Raw genomic sequence first — 17551 nt, forward strand, 5'->3', positions numbered from 1 at the left:
ACACACACACTATTGCACTCAGACAGGAAATGATCAATCACTCTATCAACCACACCGTCAGTATATTACAATAATTAATCAGTTATACTGTAATTAATCTCAGCAATAATTCACACTGCAATCCATTCATCTGTATTTACTCACCAGATATTTAATCACGCTGTAATTAATCAATAACTAATTAATCAAACCAGTTCATCAATCACACTGTAATTCATTCATCTGAATGACATGAATAACACCAATAAATCAACCCCACTGGATTCGCTCACAACAGTTACTGAGTCACAACTAATTGATGCCCCACACTAAATAATCAACAGAAATGTAATCCGTTTATCACTGCATAATTAATCACATGCTGATCAATCACTCACACAGGAGGGGACCACTAAAGTGCATCAGAAAAATGTACCCTGTAGATACTCTCTCTCTCTCTCTCTCTCTCTCACACACACACACACACACACACACACACACACACACACACACACACACACACACACACACACACACACACACACACTCCTCTCTGGGTGCCGACTGGGTGTTCATGAGAAAAGGTGAGAGTGTTTATGAAAGAGAAATGTGAAGAGAATATCTGAATGGAAAAGACAGGTTAGTGTGTGTGTGTGTGTGTGTGTGTGTGTGTGTGTGTGTGTGTGTGTGTGTGTGTGTGTGTGTGTGTGTGTGTGTGTGTGTGTGTTTGTGGGCAGGACAGCATTCGTTGAACAATATAACAATTTTCTTCACAACACACTCAACAGCAAATGCTGCCAGCATTTATAATGAAGTCACAGATACACACACACACACACACACACACACACACACACACACACACACACACACACACACACACACACACACAGGACATGATAGGACAGTGTAGAGTAGTGAGATTGATGATGAATTTAAATGAACACATCAAACAGACAGAAAGCCAATAGAATGAAACGGAGGACGGGAGTTAAATGAAGGCACACACACACACACACACACACACACACACACACACACACACACACACACACACACACACACACACACACACACACACACAGTCAGTGTTACCTAGTTTGGGCAGGGGATATGTGACTCTGAAGTAATCCTGATAGAAGTTGAGGAGGCTCTTGGTGATGTGCAGGGCGTAATCTCCAGATCCACTCTGAATGGCATCGGGTCGAGCAAACAGCCGTATCTGTTCACACACACACACACACACACACACACACACACACACACACACACACACACACACACACACACACACAATAAAGTTTGTTAGTTGTTTATCTGATATTAAGGAGTTTAAATGAAGCTGATGCTCCTGAGGAAGATGAAGAGCAAAAGTTCTTCAAGCTCAGAACTCATCAGTCACCTGCACGGACAAACTGCTGCCAATGTTCCTGTTTCTGTTGTGAAAATGTTCTCAAATGAAATGAAATGAAAGTCTGATCTGATCGCTGCGTTCGGAGTAGCTTCACTGTGCACTTTAGTGAAGACCAGAATCTGATCTGATCCGATCTCATCTGATTACATTTCACATGAAGGAAAGAGTCAGCGAATCCACCTGGCCGAGCCACGTCAAGATCCGATTCATCAGAACGAATCCGACTCGGAACCGAATCAGTGAAACAGGAGAAGCGACTCCACTGATAGCGAGAGACACGTCCAGGACATTAAGCTGTCACCTGGACATCCAGGAGATCTTTCCCCAAACACCTTCATTCTTATTTCCTGTCTCTAAACTTCTCTGCTCCTGTCCGACACGTCTGGTGTGTTTGTTTTGACGGTGTGTGACTCTACAGCTGGCAGCATTTTATCACCGAACAGAGAGAGAGAAATAAAGAGAGAAGGAGAGCGAAAGAATACGAGGTGTCACACGTTCCCTCTGTAAAAAATGATGGTTCTAAAACAGCAGCACCAACATCTGCACCTCCATTAATCCAGCCAGAACACACACACACACACACACACACACACACACACACACACACACACACACACACACACACACACACACACAGCAGGTCCTTGTTCCACATCAGCTCCTACGTCACTTTTCACTTCTATATGAACTGAATGTATAGAAATATTCCTGATTTAAAGGCAGTCTGAGGTGAAGTGATAAAACACACAGGATGCAAATTGATTCAGAATTATTCAGCCTTGGGGAGAATTAATTAGTCATGAGTTTCCACATGCTGGTCATTTCTCCATTTTTTTGTCTCGGGACTCTAATGGAGTTAATTGGACTGGAATAGAGCGGCTCTGAGTCTGTTATCGACTGGAGGATAATGACACCAGACGAAGCTCTGAGGATCTGCACGGCTCGTAGCTCACGGACGAGTGGAACAGAATGAAGTGTCTTAAAACTCTCCAAATCAACTCATCCACCAGCCCACACACACACACACACACACACACACACACACACACACACACACACACACACACACACACACACACACACACACACACAGGAAGAGAGTATTCCTCAGGGCTCTGATTCACACAATATGCCGTAACACACAGACTGGAAGGAAACAGCGGAAGGCCGCGGCTCTGAAAATATTTCTGCAGTTTTAATAAAAGTGCAAATCAGAGACACGTTTCTATGGCAGCAGCTCAAGTGTGTCCACTTTCTGACTCTGAATCTAAACCATATTGCATCACATATATAAATATATCCACGATTAAAGATCAGCTAGCATTTTAGACATTTATGAAAACGTTTTATCCAAACAGCACAAAACCTTTCAGTGTTTCAATGCTTTCTTTCTGCTCGAACGCACACAATTTAAACTTGTGGAGGGAATTTTAATAAGCTGATGAATTGATTCTGTGTGTGCTTGAGAGCACTGTCAGGACTCCACGAGCACAGCTGGAAAACACTGCAACGTTCTATATGAGATCTGGCTTTAATAATGTAAAAAAGAATGAGCAAGATGTAGTTACTGTTATGTTTACTGTTAATATTCCTGTCTGACTTACCATTACTGTTACAGATACTGCAGCATTTAAGCTCACTATCACTGTTACACTGTTACTGTCACTGTTACAATGTTACTGTCACTGTTACTGTCACTGTTACAATGTTACTGTCACTGTTACTGTCACTGTTACAATGTTACTGTCACTGTTACTGTCACTGTCAATGTTACTGTCACTGTTACTGTCACTGTCAATGTTACTGTCACTGTTACTGTCACTGTTACTGTCACTGTTACTGTCACTGTCAATGTTACTGTCACTGTTACTGTCACTGTCAATGTTACTGTCACGGTTACTGTTACTGTCACTGTTACAATGTTACTGTCACTGTTACTGTCACTGTTACTGTCACTGTTACTGTCACTGTTACTGTCACTGTTACAATGTTACTGTCACTGTTACTGTCACTGTCAATGTTACTGTCACGGTTACTGTTACTGCCACTGTTACTGTCACTGTTACAATGTTGCTGTCACTGTTACTGTTACTGTCACTGTTACTGTTACTGTTACTGTCACTGATACTGTCACTGTGACTGATACTGTCACTGTCACTGTTACTGTTACTATTACAGTGTTACAGTGTTACTGTCACTGTTACAATGTCACTGTCACTGTTACTGTTACTGTCACTGTTACTGTTACTGTCACTGTCACTGTTACTGTCACTGTCACGGTTACTGTTACTGTCACTGTTACTGTCACTGTTACAATGTTACTGTCACTGTTACTGTCACTGTTACTGTTACTGTCACTGTTACTGTCACTGTTACTGTTACTATTACAGTGTTACAGTGTTACTGTCACTGTTACTGTCACTGTCACTGTCACTGTTACTGTTACTGTCACTGTCACTGTTACTGTCACTGTTACAATGTCACTGTCACTGTTACTGTTACTGTCACTGTTACTGTCACTGTTACAATGTTACTGTCACTGTTACTGTCACTGTCAATGTTACTGTCACGGTTACTGTCACTGTCACTGTTACTGTCACTGTCACTGTCACTGTCACTGTTACTGTCACTGTCACTGTTACAATGTTACTGTCACTGTTACTGTCACTGTTACTGTCACTGTCACTGTCACTGTTACTGTTACTGTCACTGTCACTGTTACTGTTACTGTTACTGTTACAATGTTACTGTCACTGTTACTGTCACTGTCAATGTTACTGTCACGGTTACTGTCACTGTCACTGTTACTGTCACTGTCACTGTTACTGTTACTGTCACTGTCACTGTCACTGTCACTGTTACTGTCACTGTCACTGTTACAATGTTACTTTCACTGTTACTGTCACTGTCACTGTTACAATGTTACTGTTACTGTTACTGTCACTGTTACTGTTACTGTCACTGTCACTGTCACTGTCACTGTTACTGTCACTGTTACTGTCACTGTTACTGTCACTGTCACTGTCACTGTTACTGTCACTGTTACTGTCACTGTCACTGTTACTGTCACTGTTACTGTTACTGTTACTGTCACTGTTACTGTTACTGTCACTGTTACTGTCACTGTTACTGTCACTATTACAGTGTTACAGTGTTACTGTCACTGTTACTATTACAGTGTTACAGTGTTACTGTCACTGTTACTGTCACTGTCACTGTTACTGTCACTGTCACTGTTACTGTCACTGTCACTGTCACTGTCACTGTTACAATGTTACTGTCACTGTCACTGTCACTGTTACTGTTACTGTCACTGTTACAATGTTACTGTCACTGTCACTGTTACAATGTTACTGTCACTGTCACTGCCACTGCCACTGCTACTGTCACTGTCACTGATACTGTCATTGTCACTGTTACTGTTACTGTTACTGTCACTGTTACTGTCACTGTTACAATGTTACTGTCACTGTCACTGTTACTGTTACTGTCACTGTCACTGTCACTGATACTGTCATTGTCACTGTTACTGTTACTGTCACTGTTACAATGTTACTGTCACTGTCACTGTCACTGATACTGTCACTGTCACTGTTACTGTCACTGTTACTGTTACTGTCACTGTTACTTTCACTGCTACTGTTACTGTTACTGTCACTGTTACAGTGTTACTGTCACTGTCACTGTCACTGTTACTGTTACTGTCACTGTTACTGTCACTGTTACTGTTACTGTTACTGTCACTGTTACTGTTACTGTTACTGTTACTGTCACTGTTACTGTTACAATGTTACTGTTACTGTCACTGTTACTGTTACTGTTACTGTCACTGTTACTGTTACAATGTTACTGTTACTGTCACTGTCACTGTTACTGTTACTGTCACTGTTACTGTTACTGTTACTGTTACTGTTACTGTTACTGTTACTGTCACTGTTACTGTTACAATGTTACTGTTACTGTCACTGTTACTGTTACTGTTACTGTTACTGTTACTGTCACTGTTACTGTTACAATGTTACTGTTACTGTCACTGTTACTGTTACTGTTACTGTCACTGTTACTGTTACAATGTTACTGTTACTGTCACTGTCACTGTTACTGTTACTGTCACTGTTACTGTTACTGTTACTGTTACTGTCACTGTTACTGTTACAATGTTACTGTTACTGTCACTGTTACTGTTACTGTTACTGTTACTGTTACTGTCACTGTTACTGTTACAATGTTACTGTTACTGTCACTGTCACTGTTACTGTTACTGTCACTGTCACTGTCACTGTTACTGTTACTGTCACTGTTACTGTTACTGTTACTGTTACTGTTACTGTCACTGTTACTGTTACAATGTTACTGTTACTGTCACTGTTACAATGTTACTGTCACTGTCACTGTCACTGATACTGTCACTGTCACTGTTACTGTCACTGTTACTGTTACTGTCACTGTTACTGTTACTGTTACTGTTACTGTTACTGTCACTGTTACTGTTACAATGTTACTGTTACTGTCACTGTTACTGTTACTGTCACTGTCACTGTCACTGTCACTGTTACTGTCACTGTTACTGTTACTGTCACTGTTACTGTTACTATTACAGTGTTACAGTGTTACAGTGTTACTGTCACTGTCACTGTTACTGTCACTGTCACTGTCACTGTTACTGTTACTGTCACTGTTACTGTCACTGTTACTGTTACTGTTACTGTTACTGTCACTGTTACTGTCACTGTTACTGTTACTGTCACTGTCACTGTCACTGTTACTGTCACTGTCACTGTCACTGTTACAATATTACTGTTACTGTCACTGTTACAATGTTACTGTCACTGTTACTGTCACTGTCACTGTCACTGTTACTGTTACTGTTACTGTTACTGTCACTGTCACTGTCACTGTCACTGTTACTGTCACTGTCACTGTTACTGTCACTGTTACAATGTTACTGTCACTGTCACTGTCACTGTTACTGTTACTGTCACTGTTACTGTCACTGTCACTGTCACTGTTACTGTCACTGTCACTGTCACTGGTACTGTCACTGTTACAATGTTACTGTCACTGTTACTGTCACTGTCAATGTTACTGTCACGGTTACTGTTACTGTCACTGTTACTGTCACTGTTACAATGTTGCTGTCACTGTTACTGTTACTGTTACTGTCACTGATACTGTCACTGTCACTGATACTGTCACTGTCACTGTTACTGTCACTGTTACTGTCACTGTCACGGTTACTGTTACTGTCACTGTTACTGTCACTGTTACAATGTTACTGTCACTGTTACTGTCACTGTTACTGTCACTGTTACTGTTACTGTCACTGTTACTGTCACTGTCACTGTTACTGTCACTGTTACTGTCACTGTCACGGTTACTGTTACTGTCACTGTTACTGTCACTGTTACTGTTACTGTTACTGTTACTGTCACTGTTACTGTCACTGTCAATGTTACTGTTACTGTTACTGTCACTGTTACAATGTTACTGTCACTGTCACTGTCACTGATACTGTCACTGTTACTGTTAATGTCACTGTTACTGTCACTGTTACTGTTACTGTCACTGTTACTGTTACTGTCACTGTCACTGTTACTGTCACTGTTACAATGTTACTGTTACTGTTACTGTCACTGTCACTGTTACTGTTACTGTCACTGTCACTGTCACTGTCACTGTTACTGTTACTGTCACTGTCACTGTCACTGTTACTGTCACTGTCACTGTCACTGGTACTGTTACTGTTACTGTCACTGTTACTGTCACTGTCACTGTTACTGTCACTGTTACTGTCACTGTTACTGTCACTGTCACTTTTACTGTTACTGTCACTGTTACTGTTACTGTCACTGTTACTGTTACTGTCACTGTTACTGTTACTGTTACTGTCACTGTTACTGTTACTGTCACTGTCACTGTTACTGTTACTGTTACTGTCACTGTTACTGTTACTATTACAGTGTTACAGTGTTACAGTGTTACTGTCACTGTCACTGTTACTGTCACTGTCACTGTCACTGTTACTGTTACTGTCACTGTTACTGTCACTGTTACTGTTACTGTTACTGTTACTGTCACTGTTACTGTTACAATGTTACTCTTACTGTCACTGTTACTGTTACTGTCACTTTCACTGTCACTGTTACTGTCACTGTTACTGTTACTGTCACTGTTACTGTTACTATTACAGTGTTACAGTGTTACAGTGTTACTGTCACTGTCACTGTTACTGTCACTGTCACTGTCACTGTTACTGTTACTGTCACTGTCACTGTTACTGTTACTGTTACTGTCACTGTTACTGTCACTGTTACTGTTACTGTCACTGTCACTGTCACTGTTACTGTCACTGTCACTGTTACAATATTACTGTTACTGTCACTGTTACAATGTTACTGTCACTGTTACTGTCACTGTCACTGTCACTGTTACTGTTACTGTCACTGTCACTGTCACTGTCACTGTTACTGTCACTGTCACTGTTACTGTCACTGTTACAATGTTACTGTCACTGTCACTGTCACTGTTACTGTTACTGTCACTGTTACTGTCACTGTCACTGTCACTGTCACTGTTACTGTCACTGTCACTGTCACTGGTACTGTCACTGTTACAATGTTACTGTCACTGTTACTGTCACTGTCAATGTTACTGTCACGGTTACTGTTACTGTCACTGTTACTGTCACTGTTACAATGTTGCTGTCACTGTTACTGTTACTGTTACTGTCACTGATACTGTCACTGTCACTGATACTGTCACTGTCACTGTTACTGTCACTGTTACTGTCACTGTCACGGTTACTGTTACTGTCACTGTTACTGTCACTGTTACAATGTTACTGTCACTGTTACTGTCACTGTTACTGTTACTGTCACTGTTACTGTCACTGTTACTGTCACTATTACAGTGTTACAGTGTTACTGTCACTGTTACTATTACAGTGTTACAGTGTTACTGTCACTGTTACTGTCACTGTCACTGTTACTGTCACTGTCACTGTTACTGTCACTGTCACTGTCACTGTTACTGTCACTGTTACAATGTTACTGTCACTGTCACTGTCACTGTCACTGTCACTGTTACTGTCACTGTTACAATGTTACTGTCACTGTTACTGTCACTGTTACAATGTTACTGTCACTGTCACTGTTACTGTTACTGTTACTGTCACTGTCACTGCCACTTCTACTGTCACTGTCACTGATACTGTCATTGTCACTGTCACTGTCACTGTTACTGTCACTGTTACTGTCACTGTCACTGTCACTGTTACTGTCACTGTTACTGTCACTGTTACTGTTACTGTCACTGTTACTGTCACTGTCACTGTTACTGTTACTGTTACTGTTACTGTCACTGTTACTGTCACTGTCAATGTTACTGTTACTGTTACTGTCACTGTTACAATGTTACTGTCACTGTCACTGTTACTATTACAGTGTTACAGTGTTACAGTGTTACTGTCACTGTCACTGTTACTGTCACTGTCACTGTCACTGTTACTGTTACTGTCACTGTCACTGTTACTGTTACTGTTACTGTCACTGTTACTGTCACTGTTACTGTTACTGTCACTGTCACTGTCACTGTTACTGTCACTGTCACTGTCACTGTTACAATATTACTGTTACTGTCACTGTTACAATGTTACTGTCACTGTTACTGTCACTGTCACTGTCACTGTTACTGTTACTGTCACTGTCACTGTCACTGTCACTGTTACTGTCACTGTCACTGTTACTGTCACTGTTACAATGTTACTGTCACTGTCACTGTCACTGTTACTGTTACTGTCACTGTTACTGTCACTGTCACTGTCACTGTCACTGTTACTGTCACTGTCACTGTCACTGGTACTGTCACTGTTACAATGTTACTGTCACTGTTACTGTCACTGTCAATGTTACTGTCACGGTTACTGTTACTGTCACTGTTACTGTCACTGTTACAATGTTGCTGTCACTGTTACTGTTACTGTTACTGTCACTGATACTGTCACTGTCACTGATACTGTCACTGTCACTGTTACTGTCACTGTTACTGTCACTGTCACGGTTACTGTTACTGTCACTGTTACTGTCACTGTTACAATGTTACTGTCACTGTTACTGTCACTGTTACTGTTACTGTCACTGTTACTGTCTCTGTTATTGTCACTATTACAGTGTTACAGTGTTACTGTCACTGTTACTATTACAGTGTTACAGTGTTACTGTCACTGTTACTGTCACTGTCACTGTTACTGTCACTGTCACTGTTACTGTCACTGTCACTGTCACTGTTACTGTCACTGTTACAATGTTACTGTCACTGTCACTGTCACTGTCACTGTTACTGTCACTGTTACAATGTTACTGTCACTGTTACTGTCACTGTTACAATGTTACTGTCACTGTCACTGTTACTGTTACTGTTACTGTCACTGTCACTGCCACTTCTACTGTCACTGTCACTGATACTGTCATTGTCACTGTCACTGTCACTGTTACTGTCACTGTTACTGTCACTGTCACTGTCACTGTCACTGTTACTGTCACTGTTACTGTCACTGTCACTGTTACTGTCACTGTTACTGTCACTGTCACTGTTACTGTTACTGTTACTGTTACTGTCACTGTTACTGTCACTGTCAATGTTACTGTTACTGTTACTGTCACTGTTACAATGTTACTGTCACTGTCACTGTCACTGATACTGTCACTGTTACTGTTACTGTCACTGTTACTGTCACTGTTACTGTTACTGTCACTGTTACTGTCACTGTTACTGTTACTGTTACTGTCACTGTTACAATGTTACTGTCACTGTTACTGTTACTGTCACTGTCACTGTTACTGTTACTGTCACTGTCACTGTTACTGTCACTGTCACTGTCACTGTTACTGTCACTGTCACTGTCACTGTCACTGTCACTGGTACTGTTACTGTTACTGTCACTGTTACTGTCACTGTCACTGTTACTGTCACTGTTACTGTCACTGTTACTGTCACTGTCACTTTTACTGTTACTGTCACTGTTACTGTTACTGTCACTGTTACTGTTACTGTCACTGTTACTGTCACTGTTACTGTCACTGTTACTGTTACTGTCACTGTCACTGTTACTGTTACTGTTACTGTCACTGTTACTGTCACTGTTACTGTTACTGTTACTGTTACTGTTACTGTCACTGTTACTGTCACTGTTACTATTACAGTGTTACAATGTTACTGTTACTGTTACTGTTACTGTTACTATTACAGTGTTACAATGTTACTGTCACTGTTACAATGTTACTGTCACTGTCACTGTCACTGTTACTATTAATATTACAATGTTGCTATTACTGTAGCTACTGTTAGTATTACTGTTACTGTTAGCGATAATTTCACAGTTACTGTTAGTGTTCTTACTGTTACAGCCCTGAACTAGTTCTTCTGAATTAACGTATAACTGCAGCAGTCCGGATCTGCTTGGTTCCTGCATGACAAAAGGATCAGAAACTGAGAAAACATAACTAAGCTGGAGGACGTGGTGAGAAGAGGAGCAGAGAGAAGATAAATTCATCGTTTTATTGTTACGCTGCTGCCATCACCTCAAAAACGCCTCTTTAATCGCGCTGCCTTTATCTCCTGACATGGAGATTATCATAGTTGTGTCTCACACTGCTTTAAAAGCACTCCCACTGTGTGTGTGTGTGTGTGTGTGTGTGTGTGTGTGTGTGTGTGTGTGTGTGTGTGTGTGTGTGTGTGTGTGTGTGTGTGTTTAAGCCTGCTTTAGCACTGAGCATGTCGAGGTTGTTAGCATACCCAGAGGAGAGATAATAACACTCAGCATGTGGCGGAAATGAGGAAAATAAATAAATTCCTTGTGTGATTTTTTTCAGTATCACACAACAGGAAAAGTGTTTAGCATCTGAATCTATAAAGAAAGAGAAACATGCTGCACTTCACCTGCTTATTAAGTCATGGCCTAATGGTTAGAGAGTCTGACTCATAATTCTAAGGTTGTGGGTTCGAATCTCGGGCTGGCAGTACCACGACTGAGGTGCCCTTGAGCAAGGCACCGAACCCCCCCAACTTCTCCCCGGGTGTTGCAGCATAAATGGCTGCCCAATGCTCCGAGTGTGTGTTCACTGCGGTGTGTGTGCACTTTGGATGGGTTAAATGCAGAGAATGAATTCTGAGTATGGGTCACCGTACTTAGCCGTATGTCACGTCACTTTTTTTTTTTTTTCACTTCACTTTTAAAGACAGAGTGTGAGTGTGTGTACATCCGTGTATTAAATGTCTGCAGTTTCCTTTGGGTTTACTAACCTCTACAAGGTTTACGTTTATTATCGAGTCGTAAATACCAACCACATGAAAATGGATGTGTTTAAAGCAGCGGTGAGGAACCGGCAGAGTAAGCGGCGTCCTCCAGAAAAATAAAAGTGTTGGGTTTATGAATGGAGAGCGAAGTAAATGTCGGTCCTGCAGCGTGTTTTAACGAGCCGTGTATAAGACTCACCATCACTCCGCCATGTGACATCGTCTCTCGCGAGCTGAAGTCACACACGGCCCAGGACACGTAATAAGTGGACATGCGAGGCGTCCTGGAGAATCGATTGGTGAGTCTGCCATCCGCGTTCAGGCTGGACGACTCGACCGGCATGTTGGAGATGGACCGGTACGAGGCGTCGTGTGTCAGCGTCACACTGAAGGTGGCCTTGTAGATGGGCTCGTCGAAACACGGGAAAGCTTTCCTCGCGTGAGTCGGAGAGAACTGAGTCACGGCTGCGTACCTGCACAGAAACAGGAGGATCAGACAAAAATACCAGTGGAAAACCAGAGGAGCAAAGAGCCAGAGGAAACGATAAACCAGACATCTGCAGTTACACCTGAGGCGTGTGCGAATGAAACGAATAAAATCCGACAACTAGGTTTAATGTTCGCTCATCACTTATTACACGGGAGATAAAAACAGAGCGTATGTCTAAAGCTTCTAAATTAAAAGAGTGAAACTTAGAGATTTAGTAACACGGTATAAAAGTGTTTTATGTCTTAAACACGTTCACTGAAATATAGAAGAGATTATTCTAGAAGCACAAAGAAAGAATCTCCCGGATGTTTTGTGGCCAGAGCGTCCTGTACGGATCCTGTTATGAAATATTACTGCTATTTTTCCCCTGTTACAAAGTGCTGCCATATGGAGAACAGAGAGCTGAACACACACACACAGATAGAGTGATGAGCAGGAGGTGAATCTCCACAGAGAGGCGTAGCGTAGCAGCGCAGCAGCTAAATGTGTGATGGAGATTAATCATTAGTGCTCTGCAAATTGAAGAACGTCTGTTTATACTAAACACTGAGAAAGATGGAGGCTGGAGAACTGTGTGGAATTGATGCTGAGATTAAAACAAACAGTCTAATCTGACTAGATTCACGTGTCTGATGCACGTCTGAAGGATAAAGTGGGGGTCGTTATAATAATCCAAAATGTGATTGTTTTGTCCACTGACTCAGACACGTCTCTGTCCATTCATCCTAAAACATTTATACTTCAGAATAAGATCAAACATGGGGTGCACAAACTTTTGACTTGTCCTACATACTAAGCTGATTTTAGGATATTTGGCTTCTGTTTCCTTTTTAGTGAAATTAGGAAGTGTTTCCTGAGCAGCTGCAGTGTTTGTATTTTGCTCAGCTGAAGAGTTCCTTCACACATCACGTGTTAAATCACGTTGCCACACTGAGCCGTGAGCGAACGCGGGAATTAACACCGGAAGCTTTATCACCTTTTCTCTCCGTGCAGCAGGTAGGAGGTGTGGAAAAACCCCAGCAGCTGGTTCTGGATCTGAGCCCGGAAGGTCAGGTGGAGCTTATAGGTTCTGCGAGGCTTCATTTCCCGGTGCAGAGCGATGACGTACACTTGGTTATGCAGGTACAGGAAATGCCGGTGGATCCTCATGGCGCCGGGTTTCTTATTGTCAGAGTACACGGCCACCTTCTCCACGTGCAGCCTGTCGGCATGCAGCACGATGAACTTGGTGGCGTTTACACACTCGAGCTCGATGCTCACCTCCCCGGAGAAGGTAAAGTTGTGCATGTGGACAGATAGCTGGAGGTCGTAGTGGCGTGGCCGTAGCGCTGTCGGTAAACGTAAACGCCGCCACGGCTGCACGTCTCCGCCTCTCTGTTCACTGCTTCTGTCTCTTGACTGATTGGAGCCGGCGGTCCTGGGGGGAACCGAGTTGTCACCGCCGCTGCTGCATTTCTCAAAGCTGACGGCCAGCGTCACGGCAACCGCCGTCACTACCACGAGCGTGATGATGGACACGGCGAAGGCCAGCACGAGCCTCTTGTGCAAGGTAATGTGACGCTCGGTGGGTCGCTGTCGCACCACTACGCTGTCGGCCCAGCGGTCAGACACGGCGCGTCCGTTCCTCACACTGAGCTCCTCGATCCCCATCACCGCTTTAACTCACTGCACAAAAACAGAGGACAAGTGCTGAGCTTCAACAGCATGAGCATTTCACCATCTTAACTTTTAACACTTAGAGACAGAATAGAATTCACTACACCTGAGACACATAGAAAGAAAACACACACACACACACACACACACACACACACACACACACACACACACACACACACACACACACACACACGACAATCATTAACCCTCTGAAAGTGATTTCTTTTCCTCTATCATTTCATCTCCATGTGTTTATTTGCTCTCACATCACAACATTTAGTGAACAGTTGAAATCTTTATTCTGTTATAAAACATTATAGCTGTATTTAATGTTGAGGATTGTTTGGGGAAATACTTCTTACTTCTGTTCTTACTTACGTTATAACACCTTATAATCAGTCTTTCCCTCACCAGCTTCTCTTTGTTCGCTCTTAAACTGTTTCTTTCTGTCTCTCTGATAAACACTCCGTTAACAGAAGCGCTGATTATCCGCGAATCTTTTCCGCACATTCGCCGTTCTTCTGTGTTGAAACCCGCACTTTTCCCCGCACTGGCACCCGCTTTGTGTCCATCCTGGGGCTTGTTGTCCGAGCGGAGGCTTTGTCCAGCAGGGACTCGGTGTGCGGTGCTGCAGCTGGACGTCCCTCTGCGGTTGGAGCCTAAGAAGCTGCTGACAGTTGGAGGATGTTCCGCTCTACAGAGATCCATGTGCCGGAATCTCACACACACATGAAGAACATCTCCGAAGTCTCGTGCTGTAAAAGTCCCCTTGTACTGGCGCGCGTACACACACACACACACACACACACACACACACACACACACACACACACACACACACACACAGGCTGCTCCAGACACCGATCTAAACTTGGTTTGTAGATCTAACTAAAATCTCACCACCGGCTTTAACACATCAACCTGCTCCTAAAGCTCACATCCTCTTGCAGCGCGCGGAGAAAAGACGCCTCCGTGCGGTCCAGCGTCAGCGCGCGCACAGAACTCACTACAGGATACCGGAACAGCGCGCGCCGATTAACCTCCGATTCGGAGACGGTGCATCTCGCGACTGAGCTTTACATCGGATTTCATTCATCTCTCTCTCTCTCTCTCTCTCTCTCTCTCTCTCTCTCTCTCTCTCTCTCTCTCTCTCTCTCTCTCTCTCTCTCTCCCTCCCTCTCTCCCCCTGTACACGCTCATCTACTCATCCGTTTTCCCTCCGTCTCTCTATTTCTACTGCTCTCGTCATCACAGCTGCACGCACTCACATCCCTCACATCCACGCCCCCCCCCCTCTCTCTCTCTCTCTCTCTCTCTTTCTCTCTGCGGAGTGCATGCTGGGAGTGAGTGGGAAGAAAGATAGTGAATTCATTCACTATCTAATTTATTTTGTTTGTTGCTTTTTTGTTTCCTTCTGAAGACCAAATAACATCTCAGTACACGGAGGTCTCCGGCTTTAGAGAGAAAGCTCTAGATGTCAGTGCATGAGAGCATGGTGGCCCGGGCACTCGGGTGTCCGACACACTTACCTGGTACCACTGAGAGAGAAGGGGCTTGTAATCAGGGGTTTACTTACCCATGAGTTCCCCCAATCAACCCCTTCTACGTAAGTTACACTGTCTAACACATTCCCCCTTTATTAGAGATCGCCCTCCTGCTTTCTTTGGCAAGCTCATCTCACTGAGTCTGACCTGGTGAAGCATGTTGTGTCTAAGATGTGACTTGAAGTGACGCGATGCGTGACGTGACATACGGCTAAGTACGGTGACCCATACTCAGAATTTGTTCTCTGCGTTTAACCCATTCAAAGTGCAAACACACAGCAGTGAACACACACACACACACCGTAAACACACACACACACTGTGAACACACACCCGGAGGAGTGGGCAGCCATTTATGCTGCGGCGCCCGGGTAGCAGTTGGGGGGTTCGGTGTCTTGCTCAAGGGCACCTCGGTCGTGGTATTACCGGCCCGAGACTCGAACCCACAACCGATTAAGGTTAGGAGTCAAACTCTCTAATCATTAGGCCACGACTTCCCCAGAAGGTTTATGTACATGATCCAGAACAGTAACATCACCGAGCTGGAGCACATATTAATATTTAAAATAGACAGGTTTGATCTTCATGTCACACGATTCTATAAAGTGCTTCGGATGCGGTAAAATCAGACACCATGGGGGAGGGGGGTATCAGGAAAAAGCAGTGTTTCGGGTCAGAGCAAGGCTGAGCCGGAACAGGCTGCTGAGGTGGATGGTGAGATCGGGCGATTTCTCCAGCCTCGGAAAAAAACTCAGACTAGTTTCCATACTGAAAAAGACTGTTTAAAGCAATAAAGCAATTAAGGAGTGAAGGATGCTTTTTTTTTCCAGTCCTTCTTTTCTTTACACTCTGTTACTCTTACTCTACTGGGCTTTTTAGATGAATTCTGCAAAACCGTAGAGACCTGTAACAGCAAATAAGGTTTATTTGTTGGAGGAGATTTTAATTTAAAACACGAGTTAAATGATGTTCGGGGATCCCTTGAATACATGGGCTTATCTGAAGTGAATGTCTCTTGTGAGGTTGGACAGATTTTATGTTTTTAACATCATTTAAACAGAGTTGTTGTTGTTTTTTTAGCCCTGTTTGTCGTTCAGACCACAGTTTGGTTTCATGTATAGCAGTTTTAAACTCTATTAAACCAAAGAATCAATACTGGCATTTTAACACAGCTTTTAAACGACAAACATTTTACTGACACTTGTTTTTTGGAACAATTTTAGACCAGAAATGAGATGTTTTTTTTGTCCTTACAGCAGTGATGGGACCTGCAAAAAAAAACAAAACCCAGCAGTTGTGTCAGCAGTACACTCTCGATGTTACGAGGGAATCGTCACGATCAATAAAAAAGTTGGAACACAAAAATCACAGAAGGCCAATTCCTGATACAGTCAACATATGAACAAGACCATATTCAGACCTTCAAAGAAACTACCGGACCACCCAGGGTTTAGAGTACAAGGTGCATTTGTTAGATCACGCCTCCAGAACACACACAGAATACATGCAAGTCCTTTTTTTATTCCTGAGGAAAAGAAGAGTCAGAAACATTTTACCCACAACCTGAGACCTGCAACTGGAGAGCTGATGCTACTGAAATACATGAGAGAACTGTCAGTTTTTATAAAAAGCTTTCTACCTGTGAGCAAGAACAAGACCAGGTCCCAGAGAATATCTTCCTTAAAGGACGCCAAAAGTCCCACAATACCTAAATGCAGCAATAGGGGCCAATAACATTAGAGGAACTTCAGAAAGCTCCACAGGTTACGGAGGGTGGAAAAGCACCTGGTATAGACGGACGGCATTCACAAAATTCCAGGGGTTTCGTTACCGTGACGTAAAGTGGGCGTGTTTCTGGAGGTCTTGGAAAAACGCCCTCTTTCAAAAAAAAAAAGTATACCTACGATGCATAATGAAGGACAAAACAGTCATACAGGTAGATTTTATATTTTATATCTATTATGATTTATTATCTTACAGTTAAGCTATTTTCAAAAACAAATAAACAACCAAAAACTACGGTTAGAGTTAGGGTTAGATTACCAAATAGGCCACGCCTACCCAATGATGCAATATCTGTTACGCTGTTCCGAAATCCCTGGAAATAAGTGCATCCCATAGACGGACTTCCAGCAGAGATCTACAAGTCTTTCTGTGCCGTGGTGAGGAGGA

The 17551-nt window shown here is 42.9% G+C and overlaps 1 protein-coding gene across 5 annotated transcripts in view; it reads right to left on the reverse strand.

Annotated features, from left to right (window-relative positions):
• Positions 1–14810, reverse strand: part of LOC113651581 (thyrotropin-releasing hormone-degrading ectoenzyme-like) — a 56709-nt gene extending 41899 nt beyond the window's left edge. For 4 of the 5 annotated variants that reach the window (XM_047804179.1, XM_047804178.1, XM_047804180.1 and 1 more), the window contains exons 1-4: positions 14214–14810; positions 13153–13841; positions 11886–12159; positions 1075–1201 (exon numbers count right to left, since the gene is read on the reverse strand). In XM_047804179.1, the coding sequence (XP_047660135.1) occupies positions 1075–1201; positions 11886–12159; positions 13153–13826 (1075 nt within the window). In that variant the 5' untranslated portion in view covers positions 13827–13841; positions 14214–14810. The remainder of the gene's footprint in view (positions 1–1074; positions 1202–11885; positions 12160–13152; positions 13842–14213) is intronic. The other variant, XM_047804177.1, reaches the window with a different exon arrangement.
• Positions 14811–17551: the final 2741 nt, after the last annotated feature.

This window comes from Tachysurus fulvidraco, chromosome 19, assembly GCF_022655615.1.
Source record: "Tachysurus fulvidraco isolate hzauxx_2018 chromosome 19, HZAU_PFXX_2.0, whole genome shotgun sequence".
NCBI classification, from domain to species: Eukaryota; Metazoa; Chordata; class Actinopteri; order Siluriformes; family Bagridae; genus Tachysurus; species Tachysurus fulvidraco.